Genomic DNA, 15,436 nt, shown 5'->3' with positions numbered 1-15,436 from the left:
TGGTTATAAAGATCAAATAGAGTAAGCATGAGGTGGAAAGGTGACCTCCAGGTGCTCCTGATTTAACTCCATGCCTCTAAATTCAGTCACGAGGTCTTCACAGTAGCCATAGAAATATTTCCTTCCCACCCATCCCTGGGCTTCCAGGAGGATTTTTGTTTTGTGTTGGGGACACTGTTGCTTTTTTGAATATGCAAATAACTAAAAGTAAACCGAAAATGACCTGCTTTGTATCTGCTGTAGTGACACAGATATTTTGATAGGTTGGTAAAGCTGATATCCTGGTGGTTGCGGCTGGTAAACCTGAAATGGTAAAAGGGGAATGGATTAAACCCGGTGCTGTAGTAATAGACTGTGGAATCAACCATATACCAGGTAAGCATGTGTGTGGGGGTGGGGGGTATTACACCATTGCTGCATCTTGCTGGAGACCTCTACTTAAACTTGAAGGACTATTGTCTTGAAGCATAATATAACTTGCAAACCACTGGAGGGTCTGGCAGAAAATCAACTGGCTATGGATTTTTGTCTAAGGGTTAATTTAACTACTTTTTGTCGCTTGTAAAGAAGAAACAGATGGTTTGGCTCATTCTGTTTTTTTCCCTTCATTTTTAATCCAAGTTACAGGTATTACATGATATGGGAAATTAGTCACAGTCAAGCTGTCATCATGCCTACGCCCACAGGGCTTTTAAGAAGGTAGTTTTATAATTGATCAGTCATTTTGTTGCAATGTAATTATCTAATGGAAGGTAAAGACATTTCTCGCCTACAGCTCAGCTGTCTTACCTCTTGCAGATGACATCTGAGTTGTTGTAGTTAAAAGCATTAAGTCCTCTGCTTAACATAAAACTGCCCTTGCTGTTTGTTGTTGTTTGATATATCTGAGCCGAGCCACCCAAACGTTGGCAATCTGTCAGGAACCATGTTTGATATGCATAAAACAAAGCAGATTGCAGCCTCCCCTGTTAGCATGTTGCAAATAGAAATACCATTGTGTTCCTGGTATACCACTGTTTTGCCATTGTTCAAGAGCTTGCTTGGACTGCATGTCTGAGAAGTTGGTCCCGATTTCCTTGATGATCACTTTAGTCTCTCTGACTTTAGAAAGGTTTGAACCTAGCATAGAATCACCTGTGGCAGTTCTATAGTCTGGTGCACTTGGGGAGATATGAGGCTTAGCAGATAAGCGCTTTAAAATGTATCCTGTGGAAATATTCTGTATTGAACACTTCCTGGCCCTGGTTTCCCAAGGGTTCCACAGCATTTCCCTAGGGTTCTTTTTAAGCCTGTGATGAGGAGGGAAGAAGTAGGAGAAGCTTTGCAAAACTCTGTAGCTTCCTCCAGCTTCTCCCCTCCTCATCACAGGCTTTAAAAGAACCCCAGGGAAATGCTGTGGAGCCCTTGGGAAACCAGGGCCAGGAAGCGTGGGATCATGATGCTAGAGGGGAAACAGTGGCTGCTTTGTCAGCTTCTCCAAGAAAAGCTCTTCCCAAGGTATGCTGCTGCTGGCCCATTGTCTGAGATTAACAGAAGTCCTGTGCTCTGAATGCTAGGTAGAAAGTAGCACAAACTGGCCTCCGGTGGATGTAAGTGTTTCCGGCTAGATACCTGCACAGAATGTGAATTGCAGCTCTGGGACTGAGAGGAAGCTGTTTAGCTTCAGCACTGTATTATAACTGGTCTCCCTCTGTGGAGAGGGCTGAGATACAGCAAATCCTGGCCCAAGGGATGCAGATGGGGGAGTGCCACCTCATCTGCATTGTTCCAGCCCTGCAGAAATCCTCTGTTCTGTGTGGGGAGGGGAAAGAAGAGCAGTACTGGGGGTGGGCCACAGAATCAGCATAGTCTTTGCCCTCTTTCCAAAAAATCCCACAGGGGACTCTTGCTTACACTGCTTCCTTTCCACAGTTTGGAACCCGCCATTTAAGGGGTAGTTTTAGATCCTAGGGAGCCTCTGTTTGTGTGGGATGGGAGAGCTGGAAGATGGAGGTGTATCAGAGATCCCCTGTGTTGGGTGTCCTTGAGCCTCAGTAGACTATTTGGAATCCATGAGTTTAGGGATTGGAACTCCAGGTTGCTTCAGCGAAGGAGAAGACAAATCAACACCCTGCCCTGGACTGCTAGGGCGAAATTCAAGGAAACATTGAGTAGATGATTGCATGTCCCTGTGCAGAGCTAACCCCCTGGGGAATCAGTCTGGCCCTGTGAAATTGTACAGCAGTAGCATCCAACAGCAAATATCTTTACAACTGACTTCCAGAAGAAGAGCTTTGTGTGTAGGTTGAAACCATGTCTCTTTTACCAACAGAAGTTGGTCCAGTAAAAGATATTGCCTCACCCACCTTGTCCTTCCAGATGTTGAGTCTTTTATCCTGACGTGAGCAGTTCACTTTCAGGAGTACAGATTTCACTGTGTACTCTGGGAAGGAGCCTTGTAGTCTCATATCTATAAAATGCCACCATTTAGTTTCTTTGACCTCTAGCTATTGAATGTTTTTGTCCTCTGATATTTTAACAGTGAAGAAAATCTGTTGTATGTTTAGGAAGATGCAGCGTGTGTGTGTGGGAAATATAGTGGAGGGGTGGGTTAGATGATGACTGGGGGAGAACAGCCAATAAAAGATCCTCTAACTGACCACTTCATGGAGCACAAGAGGGAAAATATTTTAAAGCTGGTCAAATAGTCACCATTTCCTCTTCATTTATATTATCTTGCAGACTTAGCTTCACAATGGAGAATAAAATGTGCTTCTCTGCCTTGCCTGTGTATCGGACACAGATTAGGATGTTTTGTTTTGAGTGCATAATTTATCAATTGTTTGATTTTGTTCTCAGGCACTGAGGCTTTGTTGCTGGTATGATTTGTAGTCATCCTTGGCATCCTTAGAAGAAAATGTAATTACATTATTTGCCTTTTGCATTCCTAATCAAGTTGCCCTTCAGAATGGAAGGTTGAATTATTCTGTAGCTCAGGCAGCAAGTCTGCAGATTACTAACAGTTGCTGTAGAAACAGGATTTAACAGCCATGACATGGTTCAGGCTTTGAACAGGAGAAGGAAGCTTCTCACTTAACACACAAATGTAGCAAAACTTCAGAACTGCTAGTTGTCACTAACAGTGGTTGTAGAATTAGTGTTGACTTTAGTTGCTTTTGTTTTTTGACTTCCCTTTCAATTTTTCAGTCTCCTGTTTTATATTTTTTTTCATAGTATTTGTTAAAGCTTTTGATAATATTCTGTCCAACATTCCTGTTGGACAGCCACATTGAAGTGCATGGAGTTGCACAAGAGCAACCAAGGGTGAAAAGTGGCCCTCTGATTAGAGTACTGCTTAATTGAGATTTCTTTCTGGTTTAATAAAAAATTAAATATTTCTGATTTCTTGCTTTGAGATAAACTGGGACGTGTAAACTTCTTTCAGACCAGATGTTTACATCCCTCTTCATGTAATGTCCTCTGCGTTCTAAATCACTGATATTAACATCCACCACTCTTGCAGCGAAAGTGCAAGCCACCATTTTGGTGTCCTGCGCCTAAAATTGAGTCCCTCTGCTGAATAAATGAATGAGCGCTGTCTCCGGACAGGTGACTCTCCCTGCAAACCTCACTTAATGCACATTGAATTAAAAAAAAATACGAACACATATTGGATTCTGGACCATTTATTTATGGGAAAGGGCAGGGGTGTGTGTGTGTGAGGTTAACCTTTGCCAAATAGAGAAGAGAGACTTATTAGAGAAATAGAAATTTAAGATGTTTAAATGGAGGAGGGGGATTAAGTTGTATTTCAAGTTTAATTTGACTGGACACTGATCTATTGATACTGCAGTATTGCTTGCCAACTGTTTGAACAAAGCAAGAAACTTGGTGTGGGGGAAATGGAAAACTCTGTCCTCTCTCTAAAGAGTGGTGAATTTCTTCTATGTAAGTCAACCAGCGTATGGCATGATATTTACTCGGAATGGTTGAAATTGAAGTGTAACTTGTGTTATAAATTGGGCTATTAGTATTCAGTTTCAGCTCCTGTGTCATGTATAGCATGCTGGCAAGATTAAATGTTCTACCTAATTCCATCACATATTTTTAAGTCATGTGCCACACTTCATAGTATGTAATCACTTCAGTGCAGAAGAGATCAGAGCCTCGGCTTGCTCTGAAATGCAGGAAATCTAATTTAACCTAAATATGAAGAGCAAAGGGAAATGTACAGCTTCTTATTACTGGAAAACATGTTCCTCCTCCACCCCTCACTGCTTCCAGTGTGACTGAAAGCTGTACTTGCAATTCAGGACAATTTCCGACAGCTGTGTAGTGGGCTAAATGATTGGTGGGATCACCCCTCAGCTTCCCCTCCTGCTCCCACAAAGCCAGGACTTTGTGAGCACATGGTCCCTCCCTTCCTTTCCCTTCCCAGAAGCACCATGTGATCTGGAGCCTTCTATGACATTTCCCAGGTTCGTGTCCCTTTAAGGAAGCCCCAGCACCCTCAAGGAAGTAGAGACTGCCTGTGTTCTACCTGGTCTCTGGGTAGACAGTGCTGTTGATCCAGTCTGACTTCACAGGCCCTAAAATTACCCTTTGGGAAACAAAGAAATCTAGCATTTTCCAGCTTGATTATTTTATCTCTTTTGCTGCTTGCCGTGTGGCTGAACTTTTATTTCGATGTGTGCGAGCCCTCGTCTGAGTGGGAGTTCAGCCTCTTCTTTGTTTCAGTGAAATGCTCTGTGTGTAACTTTATCTCTCCCTCCCAGACAGTACAAAGCCCAATGGGAAAACGGTAGTAGGAGATGTGGCTTACAGTGCAGCGAAGGAAAGAGCTTCGTACATCACCCCCGTCCCTGGCGGTGTTGGACCAATGACTGTGGCCATGCTAATGCAGGTATGTGAACTATAGACTGACTGTGTCCTACCTGTCCTTTTTATGCGTTTGTCTGACTAGCCAACTAACACACAGTAAATAACAGTGGGCATTTCTGGGGGTGGGTGAGTGCCTGGGAGGAGTTAGGCTGTGTGCCACTGGTCAAGCATCCCACAGAAATGCCCTACGCTGCTTTGTGTGTACGCTACTTGTGTGTGTTTGAGGTTTTGTTCGCTGCCTCTTTGCTTGACTTCACTGACACGCATCATGTTACCTAATGGGGTTTGTCTCGAGTTGAGGGATTTCCACTGTCACTAGCCTGGTGTCTTGCATACCCTCTTCCTGACGCTGTGCAAAGCAATCCAGGTTTGTAGTGGGCTTAATTTGCTAGATTCCTGACAGAGGAAAGTTGTCCATTGTCTCTCTTCCCCCCTGCCCTCTCTCCGGAGGAGAGTTCCAACAGTGCAAGCGGACTGAAGCTCCAGCTTGTTGGGAGATGGCTCATGACTCCCAGGAACAGGGCTGGATTTAGAGATGGGTGACTGCCTGGGGCGCCAGACGTGGGGATGCACCAGGCTTGGGGAGCTGTTTTTGTTAGCAGCGAAAGGGAAAATAGAATGTTTGAAGTAAAATGTTTCAGGTATTCTGTACGTAGATTCCCTTTTCACTAACCTCCTAGAACATTCTGGACCTTTGTAGAATCTCGTGGAACCTTCCAGATTTTCTGAGAACTACACTTTTCTTGAATCTCCTGGAATGTTGTCAGTAATGCCCTTGTGGGTATATAGGGGGCGGGGAGTCACCAGTCAGTCAGTGGGATATAAGAATGAAGTAAGAGCCCCAGCTGCGATATCGTGAACCTTGTTTTACTGTGTAATTGTGAAAGTGTACTTGTGTGTTAAGACTTGAAGAGTGTAAGTAGTGACTAATAAAGGACATATTTAATGAGAAGCTATGCTTCAGTTCACGAGGTCAAAGGCGAGAAAAGTGACCTTTTGAACTAAAAGACTAGGGTTAATGTTCTAAAGCTGTCACCTACTGTAACCCCATTTAATACTGGTCCACCCGATCTTGGTGCCCAGTTCAATTTCTTGATGTTAGTACATTTCAGTTATTCTTAAAATTAAAAAGTTTCTATAAGCTTAGAGGAAACATTTTTATTTGCTTATACATGGCATGAATAAATACAGATGTACAGATCCTAGTGTACGAATTTATCATCTCATATGACAGGGATAAGTCATGCATGCACATTGTGCATCAAAGTCATGAAATGGGCTACAAATTCAATAAAAATAAGGCATTCAAAAGTTTAACAAATGGAGGGTGGGGTGCTGAAGGTGCTCCTTGCCTGGGGTGCCATTTTTTCTAGGGCCGGCCCTGCACAGGAACCCAGAGTGCCTGGAAAGTGGGATGAACAGCTTCGCTGGTGGGGCTCTTAGGGAGCGCTAGCTGTAATTTTAAAACAAGCCATGCGGTGGCCCTAGAAAGAGAGCAGTAGCACAGCACTTGCCTTCAGAGGTTGCTCTAGACAATCAGCCACCCTAGGCAAAACTTCACGGGGCTGCCTAGGACAGAGATTCTCAACTGCAGAGGGGAGACGGGTGTAGGACTTTCTAGGGGGTGCAGCAAGCCTTCTGATGGTTTGGTGGTTATGATAGGGGGCAAGTGCCAGGTCTCAATGACACTTAAATATGGCCTGGCTGCCCCTCTGCCAAGACAGAGGTGTGCAGCTGGGTCAAATTCGAATGAGTGACATTGCAACCGGGCTCACAGGGTTACAGTGCTGCTCAGGTTTGGCCCCACCACTCTAGGCAGCTGACTTGTTTGCCTAACGCTACTGCAGCCCCGCCTGATTTTGGGGAGGGGAGAGGGGGCAAGGGAGGGAGGGAGGAAACAAGTCCAGTGTAAGCATTTTAAAAGTCTCCTTGAGAAATGTAAATAAATGCTTTAATCAGAGGTTTGCATTGGTTGCTGTCTGGGATAGAAAGGAGGGGGCTGGGCAGTCCTTTCTGGACTTGTGTTTACTAACCAACGTGTTGCAACATCTATGGCTGTAAACTGAGCCTTTTTATACCTGTTCAGAGCACAATAGAGAGCGCACAACGATTTCTAGAGCAATGCCAACCTGGGAAATGGAACATCCAATACAACCAGCTCCGCTTACGGACTCCTGTGCCAAGGTAACACTTTAAATAAACTACTGCTGTCTATCTTGTAACGTCGTGTTTCTGTTCTGTTTTCTCTGGGACTGTGTATGGGAATTCCCATGGCAGGTTTGTACGCAGGAGGGTAACTACTTGAGTTCATTCTAATTTTTAAAATTCCCAGTGTTTTGCAGAGGAAAGCATTCCTGTCCAATCCTGCAGAGTGACATGTGCGACCAGGCTCCTTTGCCTGTCTGAGCCGCATCAGTGGCATCAGGGCTTCAGACAGGCACACAGGTCCACCTGCACACATCGCTCCAGAACAGAGGCCTTGTTGTGTACAACGATGCAATTTATAGTATTGGCCAATACGCAGGTGGCAACATCGTAGTTTTTAAAATATGGATAATTGTATGATAATACCAAGCTGCTTTTAAGGGCAATGATGCTGTGTCAGAGCACTACTGCTCGCACTTACATAGTCATTTACACATGGAGACCTCAGTTCAGCAAGGTATTGTGTATGGCCATCGGTCACATTGATGGACTTCAGTGGGACTTAAGCATGTGCTTAAATATTTTCCTGAATCTGGGCCTCAAAGCTCTGTACAAATGCAAATCTTCTCAGCCCTCTTGCGAGGCAGAGACTGCTAGGGCCAGTTAGATGTATAATGGCTGAAGCAGCAAGTAGCAAGATGCTTTCCTTCACCTTGAGAGAGCTGAAGTCTGAGATAGCAAGAGCACCTTGGGATAAGAGTTGTTGGGTTAGAGCTCCTGCTAATAACAAACACTTGAAAGTGTTTGAAATGTCACAGGAAAGACTAGAAGATTCCCAAGTAACAGGCATCAGTAGCAAAGCTGCCTTGGGAGATGTCCTTACCCATACTACAATGGGCTGAGAGGACCTCCTTGGGCAGATTGACTTCTTTAGCTGTAAAGCTTAGAGATTTCAGTTTTTAAATCCTACATTGGGGTGCTTGTGGGCTATACCTGTTGGGAAGCAGGCGGTTTCATGCTTCAGCAAATTAGATTCCCCTCCTCTTTTCTTTAAGCGACATTGAGGTATCTCGATCTTGCATACCCAAGCTCATTGGTCATCTCGCTAGAGAAGTTGGCTTGCTCTCCGAAGAGGTGGAGCTCTACGGTCGGACCAAAGCCAAAGTTCTGCTGTCTACTCTCAAACGCCTGAAGGACCAGCCAGATGGCAAATATGTCGTTGTAACAGGGTACGTTGTTCCTTCCTTAAAGGTGATATTGGGGAATATGATGTAGAATTTCTGGAGGAGGGTTTTGGAGTCTTGTTGCTTTGCTTTATAGTTTTAAGAATGTTGGAGGAAACTTGGAGTAATTTCATAGGAATTGGATCAGACCCAGAGTCCATCTAGTTCAGTATCCTGTCTGACAGTGGCTGGCGCTAGAGGCTTCAAAGGATGGTGTAAAACCGCTGCAGTAGGATAAACTGGCTCCACACTTAGCGCTTGTCTACACCGTGCATTTGCCCACAGCAGAAGGATGTAAATTTTAGATTGTGACATGCTAGTATGAACTATCTGGACTGTGTGCACTCTGCTGGTGAGCACTAGAAGTTCCCTAGTTATGTTAACATAGTACTGTTTGAAATGGGACTGTCAATACACACTAAGGAACTTCTGGTGTTCACCAGCAGGGTGCACACAGGCCAGTTAGTGCGCGACACACTTGTGTGAATGAAAATATGCACCCCTCTAATCTGCACCAGTGTAGACAAGCTCTAGGACTCATCCTGAACTCTAACTACAAGAGGCTATCTTGAGCCCTGAAGCATGAGGTCTTATATCCCTTCCAAAATATGTGTTAGCGTTAACTCTGATAACTGGATATTCTTATCCATTAGACATCCAATCCCATTTTGAATCTCGCTAAGTTCTTGGTCTCAGGTATTTTATTGCATATGCTGTGTTGTGTATTTTAGCATAACACCTACGCCCCTGGGAGAAGGGAAAAGTACCACTACGATAGGCCTGGCTCAAGCCTTAGGAGCACATCTCCACCTGAATGTGTTTGCTTGCGTCCGACAGCCTTCTCAGGGACCAACCTTTGGCATAAAAGGTATGACTTGGCAGCGTCATATTGATCACCATTCATGCAGGATAGAAGAGTAGCAGGGAAGGCACATTCAGCCGATGGGTGTTCTAGAAATTTCAACTCTTAGGAGAGTGTGTTTTCTGTTTCTGTATAGAGGTGTGTAATCCCCACTGAGGTCATTTAGGGTTACACAAACATGTGGGGAGAGAATCTGATTTATTTAGGAAGAAAGCAAGTTTTGGATACAGTCACAGTGAAATCCAGCGCAGCGTTTAATCATACTTGTTCAATAATAAAGACATTTTAAAAATGGCTAAGCAAATGTGCTCAAAGCTACAGAGCCATTAATGAGCATGGTTTGGTTACTTCCTTCTATGCCTTTTTATAGGTGGAGCTGCAGGTGGTGGATATTCGCAGGTTATCCCCATGGAGGAGGTAATTTTGACACAAGACCTTATTGACTGTGTAATGTTCAACTGTGCTGAGAGCGGCTGTAGTCAGTTAACTTCTTGGAAATCTTTTGTTTGTAGTGAGATCAAAGTCTAAGAATGGGTATTGACTTTTCTTTCGGCAAAGCTACTTTAAGGACAGAGGGAGTTAATCTTTCATTGTTTTTAATGGAAGGCTGCGTGGGTCAGCGAATAGGGTATAGTGCTGGGAATCAGGAGAACTCGATTGCCTTGCCATTTCTATCACTGACTCACTGCGTGACCATAAGCAAATCATTTTAATTCTATATGCTTCAATATCCCATCTGTAGTGTGGGGGTAACAATGGCCCTCCTTTTATAAGGCACTTTTAGATCTAAGGGGGAAGAGAGTTGAGTAGCACTGTCAGTGACGGTTTACACTCTCAGGAACACACTATTTCTGTATGCTACTTCTACATAATTGTCTGATAATGTACAGTGGGTAAGGGAAACTTGGAAAGCAGTAAGGCCATAGTGCTAGTGGCCAGCACATTAGACAGAAATATGCAGTGTGATACGGCGGCAGCAGCAAAGGTGATGTGGTGGGTTGGGTTTTTTTGGTTTTTTTTTTTTTTTTGGCTGGGGGCAGGGTGGGGCTGCATCCATACACACAGCATTGCAGGGCACGGAGTTAGAAAGCAATGTCTCTTGTGTTATACACCTAGAATATGATATTTTCTCTATTTGCCAGAAATATGGTGACACGTTGGAGGGCATTCAAGGAAGATCAGCAGAAATGATAAAGGGATTGTAGGGAACGATTCATGTGTACAGTCCACAAAAGGTGTAAATGTGAAGGCAGGCAAAGATTTAGTTAGCATGGTGCTGAGGGGTATATTATTGAATTCAAGGAAGGAAAAATAATCTCCCAATGGAAGCTGTGGAAGCCCGGTCACTTGGGCCACTTAACTAGACTGGCCAAAACACTTGCCCATATACAATATAAGGAACAATCCTGCTGTGGCTGGAAAACAGACTAGATAGGTAAGATCTCTCTCTGACCTCTGGTATTAAAATCAATTCCAATCTTGTTGGGTTTCTTTTTTTAATCAAAACATAATTTTTTTTATTTTATTTTTTTTTTAAATTGAAAGTCTGTAGAACTATTCATCACAGTACAGGCTCTGAGATATTGGTGGATACCTTTTGCAAGCAATCTCCGGCCCAGGAAGGGCTTAGCCAGTAGAGAAATATAAAACAAGAGGTGCAAAATAAGGCAATAAGCAATGGCACATATTTGTATATTAAAATAAGATTGCATCTGGTGATTAGTACAAAGCTGAAAAATAGAGTAACTGACACTGGATATCTTTCTCTGTTTTAAAGACTTAGTAACTGAGGTTTCCGGAGTCTATGGGATTAAGATTTTATGGCTCTTGCTGTCATCTCTTCTGACTTTTCTAACACCATCTCCCTTCTTCATTTCACTCCTGCTATGCATAATTGCCCTAACTGAATCCCCTTCTCTTCCCCCCCACCCCTCCATTTTTATATGCCAAACGTAGAAGAAGCAGCTGTAAACCTAACCTCTAATCCCACTATGCTGCACAAATCAGATCAGTTGTCTCAAATGAAGGTAACAACAAAGCAGTATAGCCATGTTTTTCCATCTTTTGCATGAACCTTCTCTTGATGATCCTGGCATAGCTGGGGGAACTGACTCTTGTATGATAAACTCATTTTGAACACTTAGTACAGGAAGTTTTGTAAAATGACATAAATGTGGGGGTGGCATGTTTCTGTTTTAGACAAATTCCATCTTCTGTTCCACATATTCCACAGAGCAGTTTCCCCCTGCTGCTCTCCCAGTAACATTGCTATTGATATTTCTCTTTCCATCTGGCTATAACAGACTACCCAAAAAAAAAAGGGTAAAAGAAGGGTGAAATAACTGATGTCCATTTTTTCCTATAGTTTAACCTCCACCTGACTGGTGACATCCACGCCATCACAGCAGCCAATAATCTAGTAGCTGCAGCTATCGATGCTCGTATGTTCCATGAGCAAACTCAGTCTGATCAGGTAAGAGATGATGTAGTTGATTCCATTCTGTGTTGTGTTGAGCACAGTCTATTTTGCCAAGATTTTTTGGACACTCTGCAGCTGCTAATTATATCTCATTCTTCAAGGCTCTTTATACCCGCTTGGTGCCTTTGATCAATGGTGTTAGGAAGTTCTCTGATATTCAGATCCGAAGACTGCAGGTGAGTTGATCAAGCTTGTTAGGTTTCTAGTACTGTTCTGTATGCGTCATCTTTACCCTGTGAAAAGATAAATTACAAAAACCTTACATTGGTCTGTTTGTTGGTATTTATTTACACAGCATCCAAAAATGCATTACCCCACAATCCAACTAAAGACATGTCACAGCCCTGTCCTTGAAGAGGTTTCAGTCTAACTTTATATGCTATTCAGTGAATGAGTAAACTACAAGGAAGTTAGGAAGAAACAAGGGCCCCTTATAAATAATCAACTGTTATTTCAGTGTCCTTGATGCAGCATAACTCAGAAATAAATAGTCCTTGCCCCAAATACACAGTCATAACTGAAGATGAACATTTCCTGCTGTGGTATTTATTGTGGCAGTGAACACAAAAACACAGCCTTCTGAACGTGAGCTGCTGGAAATTGTTTTAATACAAACTGAGCAAAAAAGGAGAGACGTATTTTATTTGCACATTCTGTGTGTCAGTTTTTACATGGAAAAGTACTCCATTGAATTCCTCTCCTCTAGCTACACAGATGTTCAATGGTCATTTAAATGACTAGAACTTGGGAAGCAAATGGAGTCGTTTGTCAGCAAAAAGCATGGGCCACCGTGTGTTCCTGGTCTCTTTAGCAATTCTCTTTCACAGTAGCGACAAGATCATCTAGGTGGTAGGTTCAGGGGAAGTTATTGGAGTTGTCTGCGGGTTAATCAGTTGGCCTACCTATTAACATAGCCTGAGGCACTCAGAATTGTACGACTACTTTTATGTTGTACATCCAGAACAGGTGTCCATTGGGAGGGCAAGAACAACAGTCTCGTTGTGGGGGCTCTACATTTTTGTATCATTAACTGGCTGTAATGTCTCCACCATGTGATACTCACATTTGATTGCCAGTTTCAGTCTCTCCTCCTTTGCCGGGCTATGTCAGGTCAAGTGCTCAGGCCTATTATATGGAGTGTTACTGACAGGCTCTGCAGGGAGCCCTGGCCAGTCCCCTGCTGCCGCAGCGCTGTTGGCTGTAATGTGGAGGTGTGAAGGGTGGCAAACGTAGACCTGCTGCCTCTGAGAACCCCTGGTGCTCAGGAGAGCGACACAGGAGAACCTGTCCCTTCTTGCCTCTCTTCTGGTGACATGTAGGACTGTGTTGTCTAAATAAAATGCTTGCTGTTCCTAAATCAGTTCCATCGCTTCACTCATTTCTAAGCTTGTACTTGAATCGGGCTCCTTGAGGTAATGCTTCTCTGTTAAGCATCTTGGCAAATTGCCCATCTTCAACAAGTTCCTGGTCTTCAGGCAGGGCTTTCTGGGATATTGACCGTCTTGTGACTGAATTGTTTAGTGCCTCCTTCGTGCACTGTATGTAGCATTCTGAAGAAGCAGTGTTTTAATACTTACGGCAGTGTGCAATGACCCCCCCCCAGGTTAAGTAAAGAGAAATGTGTATAAATACACAAAACTGATGATTAGAACCTGGCACGTAAGGTAGAGCTTTGCATGATTTCTTAGGGATGCAGATGGAAGGGGCTTCCCTTCCTCTTCAAAATGTCACTAGCTGTCTTGTACCTGTGTTGACATTGACACTCGCTCTGGTGGGAGGGACTGTGTTATATGCATTGCCCTCTGACAGAATTTGCGATTACCTAGTGGCACACTGCTTCAGAAACAGATTCTCCACCCCTGCTTTATGCAGGGAGAAGTAGCTCTCGGGAGGCACCCTCTCCCTCCGTTTATTGCTAAAAATGGGGAAAGCTGCTGTACGAAGGCTCCTCATTTTAATATAGGCTCGTTTCCTTCAACCTTTTGACTATTCCTTTTTCCCCTCTCCTCCCCCCAGAAACTGGGTATTGAGAAAACTGACCCTGGGACATTGACGGATGAAGAGAGAAACAAATTTGTGAGATTGGATATTGATCCAGCCACCATAACATGGCAAAGAGGTACCAGAGCAATAGACAGTTGAACTGCCGGATAGGACAAATGTGTGAAAAGAGGGGTTGTAAACGTACAGGGAGCTGTGTTTACTGGCACAACGGGGGGTCTGACATTGTGCATGCTCAGTGGGATAGATTCACTCTTGGGGCTCTTCTTTCAGTCTCAGTCCTAGAGCAGTTGACACAGATGGCTTGAATCTTGATGTGCTCAGGTGAGATTTAGTTAATTGCTACAAAGCTGTATTTCAGACTTTGCCAGTAGCTCAGTGAGAGAATACAAAGATTGGCAGCCCTGGTTAGCTGCCTAGTCTTCCCCATGCTGAGAAGAAGGGAAGTCTTTAGAGCTCCGTCCTGGCACTTGGTAGAACCAGGTTCACTTCCGTGCCCTGACACCAACTTCCTGCGTGACCATGGGGACAGATTTCCAAAGTTGTTTTGCACACGGATGTTGTGGGGATAAATGCAAGACTGTGAGGTGCTCAGATACTATGCTGGTAAGTCCCTAGGGTAGATATGGTACTATTCCTTCCGTGCAAACTCCAACAGGGCTTTCAGCTTCAGCCTTCGCATTACCACTGAGTGGGTCAGGTCTTTAGCTCGCTCTGGTGACCTACGCCAGCTCTGAAGCTGCCCCACTGCCTCTTATTTTTCCTGTCTCAATCCATTAATTTCACTTCTGTGTTAGCTGGGTGGTAGAATTTAATCCAGTCATTCTGTTAGCAGATTTTAAACCTTTTCATTGACCGATTTCACTACTATCCTAGTTGGTTCAGTTACAGCTGCCAGGAAGAAATGATACCTGATTAATTAAAACAGTGATTTTTAATGTCAAACAGCATTGTTTGGACCTTTACTTCCTCTAGAATAGCTTGGAACAGATGGCTTAACTCTCTGTATTTAATTATTAATTGCAAGAAATGTTTGAGTAACAGTAATTCAGCCTGAATAACTCTTTTCTGAAGTGAATGTTAAACTTCTTCTGTCTGTGGCATTCCATTAAGAAAAGAATGTAGTCTCTTGAGTATTTAAATTGTAGTTCGAACCAGGGTGGATAAAAATCATGTTTTAAATAACAATAAAATCAATTTTGTAAAAAAACTGATTTAAAAAAATTTCATTTTTTTTAAATCAGATTTCTAAAATTTTCATGTTTCTAGTTATTTATTTTCTTACCATTTTATAGCCTTACAATGCTGAAGTGTGTTTTTTGTACTTTTCTTTAATTAGGCCTTGTCAACACACACAATGCTTTTACTATACTGGTCTAGTTTAACATGCTTTATTCCACTTCTTGTAAAGGAAAAAGCTTTCGTTATATAAAGTACCTTTTCACTGGTATTACTGGATCCACATTAGGGCTTGTATTGGTGTATCCATAGCAGTTAAAAAACAAAAATCACATACACCCCTAGGTGAAATAGTTATACCAACAAAAATCTGTATGTAGAGCAAGCCTTGGTAGAAATAACGTCTGCGTAAAATCTGAAATCCTACTACAGTTAGGAACTAAGAAGTTTCATTATCTATACTAAAAAGGCAAATCCAGAAACTCATTAACATCCTACTGGGAGAATGGTACAAATTCAAACGCAACATTGACAAGCAAACATCCTGTGCTATATTTGCAACCAATCCTGTTTTCTGAGGTATTGAACTTCCATAAGTCAAGGAAGCTGAAATGCTTTGACTAAGTTAATTATTTGTTTTTTTGAAAATCTAACACTCAGGTGCCTAAATATGGATTTAGTAGCCTA

General features: G+C 43.1%; 1 protein-coding gene across 1 annotated transcript in view; it reads left to right on the top strand.

Moving 5' to 3' along the window:
• MTHFD1 (methylenetetrahydrofolate dehydrogenase, cyclohydrolase and formyltetrahydrofolate synthetase 1) overlaps positions 1 to 15,436 on the top strand; it is a 69,634-nt gene that overhangs the window by 26,504 nt on the left and 27,694 nt on the right. Inside the window, exons 8-16 of the mRNA XM_073349863.2 lie at positions 264 to 375; positions 4,755 to 4,882; positions 6,947 to 7,044; positions 8,061 to 8,234; positions 8,960 to 9,096; positions 9,461 to 9,507; positions 11,456 to 11,563; positions 11,671 to 11,745; positions 13,586 to 13,688. Coding sequence (XP_073205964.1) covers positions 264 to 375; positions 4,755 to 4,882; positions 6,947 to 7,044; positions 8,061 to 8,234; positions 8,960 to 9,096; positions 9,461 to 9,507; positions 11,456 to 11,563; positions 11,671 to 11,745; positions 13,586 to 13,688 — 982 coding nt within the window. The remainder of the gene's footprint in view (positions 1 to 263; positions 376 to 4,754; positions 4,883 to 6,946; positions 7,045 to 8,060; positions 8,235 to 8,959; positions 9,097 to 9,460; positions 9,508 to 11,455; positions 11,564 to 11,670; positions 11,746 to 13,585; positions 13,689 to 15,436) is intronic.

This window comes from Lepidochelys kempii, chromosome 6 (genome assembly GCF_965140285.1).
Source record: "Lepidochelys kempii isolate rLepKem1 chromosome 6, rLepKem1.hap1, whole genome shotgun sequence".
In the NCBI taxonomy this organism is placed as follows: domain Eukaryota; kingdom Metazoa; phylum Chordata; order Testudines; family Cheloniidae; genus Lepidochelys; species Lepidochelys kempii.
The sequence above is the reverse complement of the archived record's forward strand: the minus strand, read 5'-3'. Positions and strand labels throughout refer to the sequence as shown.